Source organism: Labeo rohita, chromosome 19 (assembly GCF_022985175.1).
Source record: "Labeo rohita strain BAU-BD-2019 chromosome 19, IGBB_LRoh.1.0, whole genome shotgun sequence".
NCBI classification, from domain to species: Eukaryota; Metazoa; Chordata; class Actinopteri; order Cypriniformes; family Cyprinidae; genus Labeo; species Labeo rohita.
Genome location: NC_066887.1, coordinates 10,401,780 through 10,416,095, shown reverse-complemented (window position 1 = coordinate 10,416,095; position 14,316 = coordinate 10,401,780). Strand labels below are relative to the sequence as shown.

Genomic DNA, 14,316 nt, shown 5'->3' with positions numbered 1-14,316 from the left:
ACGTATAATATGTGTTGAGAGCATTCACTCAGTATCATTGTCTCATTTTTGACCGAGATGGCTTTTAGCTGGTTTTGCATCTGAACCCTTCATATATATATATATGGGTCAAATTTATCAATTTATTAAGTAATAGGATATTAAGTAAAGATCATGTTTCATGAAGATATTTTGTAAATTTCCTACTGTAAATATATCAAAACTTAATTTCTCATTAGTAATATGCATTGCTATGAACTTCATTTGGGCAACTTTAAAGGCGATTTTCTCAATATTTAGATTTTTTTGCACCATCAGATTCCAGATTTTCAAGTTGTATTTTGGCCAAATATTGTCCTTTAAACCATACATAAATGCAAAGCTTATTTATTCAGCTTTCAGATGATATATAAAGCTCAATTTCGGGAAATTTACACTTGTAAACGACTGGTTTTGTGGTCCAGGGTCACATATATTAACTTAATTGAATCGTAGTGTTTGTGAATTCACAAACGTATTATGCTTTATTATGATTTTAAACGGGTTTAATATATCATGCAGCCTTCATAACACCTAATAATGCATTTCATGGATTCTCATCTGTGGAATGCGCCACTTCCAGTATTTGCCGGTTACTCGACATGAACAAAATGTCAAGTACTTGAATTGAAACGAGGAATCGTGACAGCCCTAAAACAAATGAACATTATTCAGCAAATAATCTAAATATGTACAGGTAAGTGGACAAAACAGAAGAACAGAAATCAAAAATATCGACGTCAGTATGCATTTATTTGTCACACAACATATTCACACAGGTTTTTGGGTAATTAGCGCAGAAATAATCACCAGAACATTAACTCAGCTGTGTTTTATATGGAACTGCTTTAACAGGTTCTGACCTTTCAGCTTGGAATTGCACAGATTGTGGAGTGACAGCGTTTCATGCTTTTATTGTCCATTTAAAAGCGCAAGCACGGATGTGTTCTGACTACTTTGTGACACAGGAAGTCCATTAAAGTGTTTGGTCTATATCTTTACCACAGGAAGCTAAAGCAATTGAAACTGACTGTGGATGGACAGCATGTGCTATCACACCAAATGCACTGAAAGTAATTTATACTATGCTAACTGACCAATTAACCTGGAGAAAAATAAGCAAGAAGCCACCAGACTCCTGAACAGATTTCAATGGGAAAATTTTAAATCGTGAGTCTTTCAAATAAGTGTGGACTTAATTTACATGGACGGCATTGGCAAGACCAGTGCAGATTTGGCAATTATGCAGAGCTGATAACTTAAACATTAAAAACAGTTCAAATATGGAAGGGCAAACAAGAACAATCCAGACTGGAAACTAAACTCTCTATGCTCAAAGGCAGTCCCTGGCATCACTTTCCCTTAAAGGTCATCAAAAAGAGGTTCCTCTAAAACATTTAACTCAGTACAACTGATGAAAACTCTAATTAATACATAAATACAAAAAATATATAATTAATGATTACAATGTAAGCTGATCAAGACTTTAATATCATGACCAATTCCTCTGCTGATTTATTACTGTGAATGTGAGCTGAACCATCACCACCTTTAATCATAGTTTTACAGCCGAGCTGCCTGAATGTATGAATGTACAGATGGCATTGAATTTACCCATACAGTAATGTACTGGGTCATCAAAACCTGTTTGTTAAGAGTTGTGCGTTTGTTAACCTCCTAGTTAGTGATGGCCTCATGTATTAGCTAGGCTTTGAAACCTCTTTGATACCAAACCAGAGCGTAGCAGTTTGGTGATATTCGAACATTGGAAATTAAAGAGTGCATAAAGAAGATTGTTTCAAGTGAGAACACTTTGAACTTGTTCGTTCTTGTTCCTGTGGATTTTCCTCCCAAAAACCGGTTACCGATATCTCATTCGCTCAACCCACACAATACAGCGCTGCGTCTTTTTCAGTCTTTTTAGTGGTGTGACCAAACGCATCCACGCGTCCTGCTCTGCCGCTCAGGCTCGGGTCTGTCGGAGGGAAGACAGCAGGAGTGGGAGCAGGTTGAGGGCGGGCCGGTGCTCCTGAATGCCCAGTGCCACCAAAGCCCCGGCCAGCATCGAGGTCACTTTGGGCAGCAAGGGAGGACGAGCCTCCATAACCTGCCGTCATAGAAAAACACTAAGATTAAACCAGAGACACAAGCACAAGATATTCTTTGGAATGCTGGTACCCAAACAGTTTCTAGTCCCAATTGACTTCCAATGTATTTTTTTTTTTCCATACCATGGAGGTCAATGGCTACTAACATTCTTTTGTGTTTAAAAGAAAAAAGAATCTCACACAAGTTTGAAACAACTTCAGGGTGAGTAAATGATGACAGAATTTTCATTTTTTGTTTTACTATCCACTTAAATGTATTTAAATTAATAAATTACTGCAATATTAAAAATAGCTGCGAGCAGCAGTTAAGAAGCCAAGCACAATCATTTATCACTGTTGAGCAGTAGGTGTTGCTGTTACAAAATTGAAGTGGTGTGGTCATTGTGAGGTGACAATGGCACAAATAAAGTTTGTGGTGTCAATATGTCAAAGCTTTGCAGAGATACAGCCTCAGAGTCATTTTGGCATTACGCCTCACATTTGTTGCGGCACTGTACAAATACAGTTTTGTCTATCGACATGAAATCCATAACTTCTTGTCACCACAGTTTGAAGATGATCTGACTCGATTTTGGAACGGTCTAGGATGAGTTTAAAAAGTAAGTTTTCAGTTTAATAGGCTAATGCAATCAAAAGTTATTAGCATTTTTGAAATTTTATTACTAATGGTTAATGAATGGTTTCTTACTTTGACTAAAAGGTGGCGCTGTTACCAAATTGACATGACAATGACACACACAACGTTGGTGTCGGTATGTCAAAGCTTTGCAGAGATAAATCCTCGGATGCAGTTTGGTATGATTCCAGCAAATTTGTTAAAGGGGTCATCGGATGCTAAGTTCACTTTTACATGTTGTTTGAACATTAATGTGTGTTGGCAGTGTTTGTACTAATCTACCCTATAATGATAAAAAATCCATGCAGTGGTTTTTATTTAATCTGTAAAAATAATATCCCCTTTTTCAAATCGAGCCGTTCTCAGATGCCTGTCGGTGTGGCGTCACACCCACAGAGGCCGCTCCCACGATAATTGATTGACATGAGCATCTTACCTCAGATCAGTTCTAACAGTCCAACATCCTTGTTTTGATGCCGAAGCTAGTTAGACAAGAATTGAGCGATTGAGGTGTTGTGTTGCTGGATGTAATAATGAACATAGTGGTCGTCATTTACTCCTGACATCTGAGCTGCTGAAGATGCAGTAGATTACATTTGTTTGTGAAGGGAATGCGCCTGTCGATCTACATATATCCGTATTTGTTCACGTGAATTATTAGTGATCCAGCTTCACTTACAGCAGAAGTGAGTATAAGGGTTTTTTTATGAATCTTTGCGATCGCCTTTCCTAATAATGTGCTAGTTAGCAAGTTTAGTGGCTAAATGCGACTAAAGTAAACAGGCTCGTCACTCCACAGAGAGAAGAGAGGGGTGGGGCGAGCAGAGCTCATTTGCATTTAAAGCAGCCTCGACCAGAATGGGATGATTTTTGCATAGCTGATTTTGGCAAGGTAAAAAGGGTGTTGTTTTACACTACCATTGAGAATTTTTAAACAAAGTATATTAGAGACTTTTCATTAAGACCCTAAAGAATCATATCAACTTGTGGAAAATGGGCATCCGATGACACCTTTAAAGTGTTAAACGATAACCATTTTGTATATCGACACGAAATCCATGTCAAAATGTATGGCAAAATTGGTATCTATGTTCTCGGCATGACCCAAAGAATATATTGAGACAAGGTTCATTATGATAGGCTAATACATTCAAAAGTTATTAGTATTTTTGTAAATTTCAAAATTTATAAATTTTGACCACAAGGTGGCGCTGTCACAAAACCTCTTGAGTACCATCAGGGCATGATGCCAAAGACACATAGTGAGTTTTGTAAAGATACGGCAATTCGTTCATAAAATATAGCATTTTTGAACAAAATTCAATGGGAACAAAATTGACATGGGAAAATTGGGTATGGGTATTAGACTCGGCATGCTTCACTGAATATAAAAAGACCAGTTTTGTGAGTTTTGGCCAAAACATTTAGAAGTTATTAGCAAAAATATAATCAATAAAAAAAAAAAATAATATTTCCTATCTTCTGACCACAGGGTGGCACTGCTCCAAAACTGTGCAGGTAGCCTCAGGCCATGCTTGTTATAATACACACCAAGTTTGGTCTCAATATACCAAACTAGAGTTGTCAAAAGGTACCGGGTTCGGTACTTTTGGTACTGAAAACGTCCATTTCCCACTCACACTGATTGGCCATAGCGTTCACACGCTCAAACGCGCCGCGTTTATCCATGAAACTTGCTAACTAACACGTTATTAGGAAAGGTGATTTCAGAGATTCATAAAAAAAAAAACCTTATATATTTACTTCTGCTGTAAGTGAAGCTGGATCACGAATGATTCGCACGAACACAGACGGATATATGTAGATCGGGAGGCGCATTCCCTTCACAAACAAATGTAATCTACTGCATCTTCAGTGGCTCAGATGTCGGGAGTAAATGACGACCACTATGTTCATTATTACATCCAGCAACACAACACCTCAATCGCTTAGGAGCCATTCTCGTCTACATCCCTGCTCCAGCATCGAAACAATGGTGATCGGACTGTTACGGCTCATTTAAGGCAGGTTCAAGGTAAGATGCTCATGTCAATCAACTATGGTGGGAGCGGCCTCTGTCAGTGTGTCGTCACACAGACAAGAAGCTAAGAATGGGTTGATTTGAAAAAGGGGAAATTATTTTTACAGATTAAATAAAACCACTGGGTGGATTTTTATCATTAATGTGTAACATTTTTATCATTAATGCATAACATAAATGTGTGTTGGCAGTGTGTGTACACAACCACCCTGGTTGTGTACACACACTGCCAACACACATTTATATTCGAACAACATGTAAAAGTGAACTTTGTATCCGATGACCCCTTTAACATTATGGGCTTGTTAAACGATGAAGTAATGCACCAACAAATGCTGTTTCCAGGTCCAAGACCCAACTCATTTCACTTGAGAATACTATCTCAGCAGCCATTTATGTGAAATGTTTACTCATATTAAACATTTAAGCTAAATGTTTTCAAATTTATGGTGTACACTACAAGTCTCTGTGCTCATAGCGTCCCAAACACAAATAACATTTATTTATATTTTCATTGTCTGACTATCTGGGATTTCGGTATTAAGTTAATGAGTAGGATTGTAATTTTTTGGTAGTATTATATCACAATGTGAGTGTATAATTATGACCATTTGTTGTTTTCTTGTGGCATCTGAGCGTTTGGACACAGAAGCGGTGACACGTGACGTCAGACTTAAGCAAATAAGTAAACCTCAAGGAAAAATTTCACTTCTTTTGCTTTAGATGTGGTGTGGAGGAGGGAACTTTTTTTACATTCCACATGGACCTGCCCTCTAGTTCAGGAATTTTGGCAAGAAGTATGTAACTTTATTTTAGATGTCCATGGAGTCAGTTTTCCAACAGACCCAGAAGAATGTTTTTAGGAAATTACACCAACTCCAATACTACACAAAATTATGCCATAAGACTCGCAGCTAATAATTGCTAAGACGTGCATTGCAATGAACTGGAAATCTGATTCTGTTATTCCCATAAGTCTATGGTTGTCTGAGGTTATTAACTGTGTATCGTTGGAAAAATGTACATACTGGTTAAGAAATAAAAGTAAATAAGTAAACCTCAAGGAACATACTAAAATAATAATAAAAAATCATGTCATGATCCCTTTAATATATTAATAATCTAACTCTAATTTAAAGTAGAGTTGTCAAAAGGTACCGGGTTCGGTACTTTCTGTACTGAAATTAAAAAAACATCTATTTCCCGCTCACATTTGAGTGCTGTTGAGCCGATTTTTAAACATCGCTGATTGGACATTTTTAAAATTTCAGTACCGAAAGTACCGAACCCAGTACCTTTTGACAACTCTAATTTAAAGTGTTAAAAAACATAAAATATGTAAGATGTAAAATGAAATTGTATTTATTTATTTTATTTTTCTTTAATAAGTAGTTTTTACTGGGGAAAAAAAAAACACATACAGTTCTTAAAATTTCTGGAATCACAGAATGAATTTTGTTGAAGTAATTAAAAATATCAATACAGTTAATTAAAAAGTTAAAAAAGAAGCTGTCACAAGTATAAGATGTTCCCACATTTTTACAGCTGTTTATTTGACTGTTTAAATTTTGTGTTGGTGGCCTTTGAAGCAAAAAGGTTGAGAACTACTGCATTTAAGTGACGAGTGTTAAAGGTTATAATACATGTTAATTCGCTTTTTAACCAATCTTGCAAAGTTTTCCCACAGAATTGGGTTACTTATAGCATTGCGGCGGGTTGCAGTGAACTTCATTTTGACCAAGGTGGAAGCCTCTGGAAGTTCTGACCTTTGTCTTTTTGATTGAACATCTTCCATCATTCCTAATTTTTATCTGTCAGATAAATTATATAAAGCTTGCTATTTTAACGTGAAGTTAGTCTTAAAAGAATATCTGTGACAAAATCTCTTTTTAGTCCTCTAGCTGTGTTCTGTTCTACCTGATTATTTTTTTTTTCTTTGAATTTCGCTGCATTAATGAAAAAGACAACAGACACTGCACAGATGTGGTCTGCTGCTATTTTAATCTTTAAATCCTCACTCACATCTCTTTCCTGGTTTTTCACACGCTTTCCAACAAAACTGTCTCCCCTTTTCACTTCTAATCCTCATCAGTTTATTGAAATAAAGCTGGAAAATTCAACTTTTATCTGTTCAAAATAGGACAAAGCACTTTGAAATATCAATCAGTGTTCCAGTTAATAAGGGCAAAAAAACCTAATGTAATTTGTTTTTTTTTAAGTTGGAAAATAATAATGAACTGACTTATGTATTTTATTCCTATAAAAAAAACATTCTGAAAATATGGAGCTGCAAGCAAGCCTCACCTTTTCAACTTTATGCCGATGTATTCGTCCATCAGAGCCAACATAAAAGGTGGAGAATGCATCATACGTTCTGAACAGAAAAAAATATATATATATGATTACATAAAGATGAGCACAGGCCAAGTTCTGATAGGTTGCCATAGCATGTCTCACCTGTAGAGGTGACTCTTGTCTTTCTTGTAGAAGAACACAAGAATGGAGTGGAAGGGCAGGCCTTTGACTCTCCAGCGAGCTTTGATGGAACCGTCTTCTGGATGCTTGGTCAGCTTCAGCACTTCCAGCTGAGCCTCCGCATAGTAACACAGACACATCAGTCGCCAAAGCGTCAGAGTCAGCTGGTACGCTACACGGCCCCTTTAGAGATTTAGAAAAGAACAGGTATTATACCAGTCAGCCGTGCTGTTTCAAATATACAGGTATTTACCAGCCAGTAAAACCAGTTAATCAGTGGTAGTTCTGACTCATTTTGCAACACAAGAGTTATTTCTGTCACTATGTAATAAGCACACAAAACCACCAATTTGTTTTTACTCAAAATTTTTAAATTGAGTCCTGTTTTGTTTGTTTGTTTGTTTTGCCTTTGAAAACATTTTGATGTGACTTTTGACATGCTACATTTTGCAGAAAATTCTTTGCAAGTAAATCATTTTCCAACATAAAAGAAAACAAGTTTTGCGAGCAAATCTTGAGATATCAAAACGTCAAACAAAATCTGATATGGTGCCCCGATTTTGAACTTTCAAAATGCAGTTTAAATGCGGCTTCAAACAATCCCAAATGTGGTTGTAAATGATCCCAACCGAGAAAGAAGGGTCTTCTGTAGCAAAACGATCGGTTATTTTCATTAGAAAATACAATTTAAATACTTTTTGACCTCAAACACTTGTCTTGCCTTACTCTCCTTGAACTCTGTGTATTCTGGCTCAAGACAGTTAGGGTATGTCGAAAAAAACTACATTGCTGCAGAAGCACTTTGCAAAGTCTTTGCAAAGTGAACATGCAATGAAGATCAAAAACCCTTAACAAAAAAGGTAAAACAGTGATATAGAACGATTTCAAAGTTGAGGGAGAACATGAAATGGGAGTTTTTCAACATACCTTAACTATCATAAACTGAAAAAAAAAAAACTGTTCAGTCAGAGCGAGACAAGACGTGCGTTTGACATTAAAAAGTATATAAATTGTATTATTTTTATTAAAATAACCAACTGTTTCACTAGGTAAGACCTTCTTTCTCGGCTGGGATCGTTTACAACCGCATTTGGGATCATTTGAAGCCTAATTTAAACTACATTTTGGAAGTTTAAAAATCGGGGCACCGTATCAGTCCATTATATGGAGAAAAATGCTGAAATGTTTTCCTCAAAAACCTTCTTTCTGGCTGAAGAAAGACATCTTGGAATACATTATCTGTAATTTTTGTTCTGGAAGTGGATTTGTTTCTTTGAGACACCATTAAGGAACAGCACTTTATAGTTTGTCTTGATCAGTCATGGCCTAATGGTTAGAGATTCGGCTCGTAACCCAAAGGTCGCTGGTTCAATTCCCGCACCAGCAGGAACTGAAGGTGGGGACTGTGAATAAACAGCGCTCTTTCCACCTTCAATACCATGACTGAAGTGCCCTTGAGCAAAGCACTGAACCCCCAATTGCTCCCCGGGCGCTGGAGCAATGGCTGCCCACTGCTCCGGGTGTGCACTCGTGATGGGTTAAATGCAGAGGACCAATTTCGAATATGGGTCACCATAGTTGACAATACTTTCACTTTCACTTTCAAAACTTCACACAATGTTTCGAGGCAACAAAAATGATTAGATGATGAATCATTTTTGGATGAATAAAACAAAAAAACAAAAAATATTATTATATCAGTTTTTAAAATAATGTTGGCCTGCCAATCTTGTTGACCTGTTTAAAAGCTGTAAAGACAAGTTGTTATCATTTTCTGAGTTTACTACACCCATTTGTTAGCAATATGTAACCAGTGGAGTTTGAACAACAGTCACAGGGGTTCACTGACAACTAGTATAACTTTGATGCCTAAAATCAGGTATAACATGCACCTAGAAACACTTTACCTTGTTTTGGTGTTCAGAAGACCATTGATGAACTCAACATCATCAGAGTATATGCTGTAGTCATGATTTTTCACAAAGAAACTGGGAAGCTGAAACACAATGTACAACCTTAACTATTGTCAAGATGACCATAAATCAAACATACAATCTGAGAGAAAAGGTATCATAAATGTAATAGCTTTAGCCAATAGTAACTTCTCTTACCTCCACCCTCAGTTTTTCATGCATCAGGGCCAATTTCTCCTCATTCTCCATGTCTCTCTGGCTGGAGCTCTTATCCACTTTCTTAGTCTCAGCATGGCTGTAATGTGTGACGTTGAGGGCCGGATAGAAGCTCTGCTCATCCTGTCTCTTTTTCCTGCTTTGTCCTCAATCTCCGAAACAGACTCTACCCCCGGGCAGTGAAAGCAAAAGAACCGAGATCCTAACATAAATGGCGCAGGGCATCCCTCTGCCTCAAACAGACTCCTGAAGGAGCCTCTCTCCGTCAGCTGGTTTTCCTCAGTCCCTACCTTTCTGGTAATGCTAATATCATCCTCTCTGCTTCCATCAACAGTGGTTAAAGGAAAAAGCAAGTCAAAGGGTCTGTTGGCTCCCAAAGCAAGGAGCTCGCTTAGTTTGGCCGGCCCAAGAAAGGGCACTTCCACCACGGTGTGCTGCTCGTCGGTCTCTCCGGGTTTGAGCAGGACCGGCAAGCTGACGGCCTCCTCCCATTCCTCCTCCTCTAGGCTGGCTGCTCGGTTCGGCTGGCATGCATGGTGGAAGGGATGGGACAGGGATGGCTGTTTAATAGACAGGTAACGTAGACTGTTTGGGGGAGCCAGTGCCCATGATGCACTGCTCAGGGTCCTACAGTTGTCATTCAAGTGAAACTCGGTTGTCTACGAATCAGAAACAGATTAGAGTTTAGACAAAGTCTAATTGGTCAAAGCTTTTGATCAATTTAATGCATTTCTGGGTGTACAGATCTTAAAGGGATAGTTCACCTAAAAATAAAAATTACCCCCATGACCCTCAAGCCATCTTAGGTATATATGACTTTCATCTGTCAGACAAATACACTCAGAGTTATATTTAAAAATGTCCTGGCTCTTTCAAGCTTTATAATGGCAGTGAATGGCTGTTGAGATTTTGAAGTCCAATAAAGTGCATTCATCCATCATAAAAAGTGATCCACACGGCTCCAGTGGGTTAATAAAGGCCTTCTGAAATGATCCCCGATGGGTTTGTTTTTCATTTTTGGACGAACTATCCCTTTAACCCTTATTTTCAAAAATGTTTTAAAAACAATTTTTCATCGTGAATAGTTTTACAACAGGTACCTGACATAAATTCCAGCACTGTTTCGTCATTGGTTGCCTGCCGCCATTGTTCCTGACACACCCCACCCAAAGAGAGACGCCCCCTCTGCACACAGCCATTCAAGTCAGGGTGCTGAGGTGACCTCGATGGAGTCTCAGTAAGATGACATCATCAAGCTACTCAAAGAGGGCGAAACATGGACTCTCCCATCCACCGCTGCCTCTCGTTACTCTCTCATTCACAGAGAAACCGATGTCCTTCGAATTCTAACCTGGGCTGAAAAAAGAAAATTACATTTAAGTGACAATAACAAGACCAGATATTCAGATCTGCTTCATTACATTTATTCATTACATTCAGCAGACATTCTTAACCAACTCACAATGCATTCAAGTTGAATTGCACTACCAATCAAATGTTTGGGGTTGACCCTTTTTTTTTTTTTTTTTTTTTTTTTAAGTTTTTGAAGTCTCTTCACTACATTTATTCAATAAAAAATACAGAAAAATCTGTAAAATTGTGAAATATTGTTACAATTTAACATAACTGATTTCAACTCGAATACATTTTAAAATGTAATTAATTATTGCGATTTAAAGCTGAAATTTCAACATCATTACTACAGTCTTCAGTGTCACATGATCCTTCAGAAATCATTCTAATATGCTGATTTGCTGCTCAAGAACCATTTCTTATTATTATCAATGTTGAAAACAGTTGTGTTCTTTCAAAATAAAATCTTACTGATCACAAAGTTTTGAATGGTAATATTCAGGCACACATTTTTAGTCACAAGAGCAAAACTCTTACAATGCAGACAAATGGAGCACACACACACACATGCACACGCACACAAAATAAGGTCAGTAGATTGTCCTATAAAAAGATGATACATGGGCTAAATTACAATACATTTGCATACATGTCTGTTACTTTTACATCTCAGGTGAGAGATTAACTCTAGTACTGCAGGAGTACATGACCCACATAACTACTATAGGCAAAAAAGTACACAAGCTACACTACCAGTCAAAAGCTGCTGATTTTTGATGGTTTTTTTTTTTTTTAAAGAATTCTCTTCTGCTCACCAAGCCTGCATTTATTTGAGCCAAAATAGAGCAAAACCAGTATTATTGTGAAATATTTTACTATTTAAAATAACTGCTTTCTATTAGAATATATTATCAAATTTACTTTATTCCTGTAATTTCAAAGCTGAAATGTTAGTATCATTACTCCAGTGACATCAGAAATCTTCAGAAATCATCCTAATTTTCTGATTAGCTTTTCAAGAAACACACACACACACATACATACACACACACACACACATATACATATATATACACACACACATGCATATATATATATATATATATATGATTTAAATTGATAAAAAAATAGGATCAAGACATTTGTAATGTTACAAAAGATTTCTATTTCAGAAAGATGCTGTTCTTCAGAACTTCTTCAAAGAAACCTGGAAAAATTCTACTTAGCTCTTTTCAACATAATAATAATAATGTTTTTGCACAGCTAATCAGAATATTAGAATGATTTCTGAAGTGATCATGTGACTGTAGTAATGCTAATAAAACGTCAGCTTTCAAATCAAGAATAAATTACATTTTAAAACATATTCCAAAAAAAGCAGCTATTTTAAATAGTAAAAATATTTTAAAATTTTACTGAAGGAGTTTGGTTAGAGTGGTGGAAGTTTTGCTGTATTTTGGATTAAATAAACGCAGGCTTGGTGAGCAGAAAAGAATTCTTTAAAAAAAAAAAAACATTAAAAATCTTGCTGTTCAGAACCTTTTGACTGGTAGTGTATGAAGTGTCAAACCCAGTGAGGCAGCATTTTTGGCGTCATAGGTGTGTGCGGCACATTCAGATGTCTGAAAATGCTGTCTGAGCAGGCAGCTCACTAAAGAGTGCGTGAGTGGCAGCAGCAAATGTGAGGCAGAAAAGGGGCAAAAGCTGAACACAATGACAGTGTCTTAAAATCCAGTGAACTGCCAACATAAACATAATTTTTAAGCATAATAAATATGCTTTTATTATCGCCGCGCTGCATTTCTGGATGCACAAAAAATGTTGTCTAAGAAGACCTTAATTCAGAAATATATAATAAAAAATAAAGGGTGGAGTGCATACTAATGTTACATTGCTCAGTCATCCGACTGAATTAAATGAAGCGTCGTATCCACTGTAGAACAGACGAATCTATTACATTTACAGTTGCCAGGTATTTACAGGCTAACACATGCACATCACGCTTTGGTCACACTTTACAAATCAACACATTCAACGCAGAGCTGACAACCTCACAAATACAACCAGTTCCTTCTGAAACAAAGTGAACTGTTATAAAGAGGATAGGGCCTCTTCTGGAAGTGACCATGGATCACTGGTTTCCTGTCTAAATGGGTTGGACAGATAATAGTTAGTCTGTTAGTCTTCATATCTATACATACCAGTCAGTTGTTAGCTGTCCTGGTTGTAAACATGAAATGCATACCTGTCCTCCTCCGTGAATCTGATGAAACGCTGTAGAGCGTCAGCTCACCGTACAGAGACGCGAGAGTGTATCCAAATCTGATTCGCGCAAATTTCTGTGTGATTTAGAGAGAATATGAATGTGTTGTCAACGTTAGACAAATGTCACTCTCCTTATGTCCTTGCCCAGCGCCAGTCTGCGCTACTGCGCATGCGCATTGCGTACATCACTTTCTAGAAGCGGAATCTGCCTGTTAGAGCGGCACCCAGCGGCGAACGCGACCTACTGCAAGACGCTCCCGCCTGTTATGAAATATGGCGCCTTTTTCTTTTCAAAATAAAAGTCTTAAACGCAAGGTGTTTGAGCTCAAATTTTAGATTCAGATTTATTTATTTATTTATTTGTTTATTTATTTATTTATTTATTTATGTACTCAGTGGGAATTCATATTATTATATTATATTAAGTTATATTATTATATTACTATATTAAGTACATGTAACATATTATATAACTTATTCTTTGAAATCAATTAATTTACAGAAGTTTTTTATTACTACTATAGTGAGTACATACTAATATAGTGTTACATATATTATATTATATATTATATTATATTATATTACATGAAATAACTTTTTCTTTGAAATCAATTAGTTTACAGTTTTTTATTACTACTATAGTAAGCATGTGTAACATGGACACTAAATTAAAGTGTTACATTAATATTATATTATATTATATTATATTATATTGTATTGTATAAAATAACTTTTTCTTTTAAATCAGGAGTTTTTTATTACTACTATAGTAAGCACATGTAACATGGACACTAAATTAAAGTATTACATTTATATAATATAATATAATATAATATTAGATTATATTATATCATATTATATTATATTATATTATATTATATTGTATTGTATAAAATAACTTTTTCTTTTAAATCAGGAGTTTTTTATTACTACTATAGTAAGCACATGTAACATGGACACTAAATTAAAGTGTTACATTTATATATATAATATAATATAATATAATATTATATTATATTATATTATATTGTATTGTATAAAATAACTTTTTCTTTTAAATCAGGAGTTTTTTATTACTACTATAGTAAGCACACGTAACATGGACACTAAATTAAAGTGTTATCTTTATATAATATTATATTATATAATATTATATTATATTATATAATATTATATTATATTATATTATATTATATTATATTATATTATATGAAATAACTTTTCCTTTTAAATCAGTAAGTGTACTGAAGTTTTTTATTACTACTACAGTATGCACATGTAACATGGACACTAAATTAAAGTGTTACATTT

General features: G+C 35.9%; 1 protein-coding gene across 1 annotated transcript; it reads right to left on the bottom strand.

Annotated features, from left to right (window-relative positions):
• Positions 1–752: 752 nt before the first annotated feature.
• c19h6orf136 (chromosome 19 C6orf136 homolog) lies at positions 753–13,159 on the bottom strand. The gene is given in 8 exon segments (XM_051136504.1): positions 753–2,125; positions 7,088–7,157; positions 7,241–7,441; positions 9,166–9,254; positions 9,370–9,519; positions 9,522–10,046; positions 10,488–10,743; positions 12,986–13,159. Coding segments are annotated over 7 exon segments (1,278 nt in total). The 5' UTR covers positions 10,587–10,743; positions 12,986–13,159; the 3' UTR covers positions 753–1,981.
• Between the last annotated feature and the right edge of the window lie 1,157 nt (positions 13,160–14,316).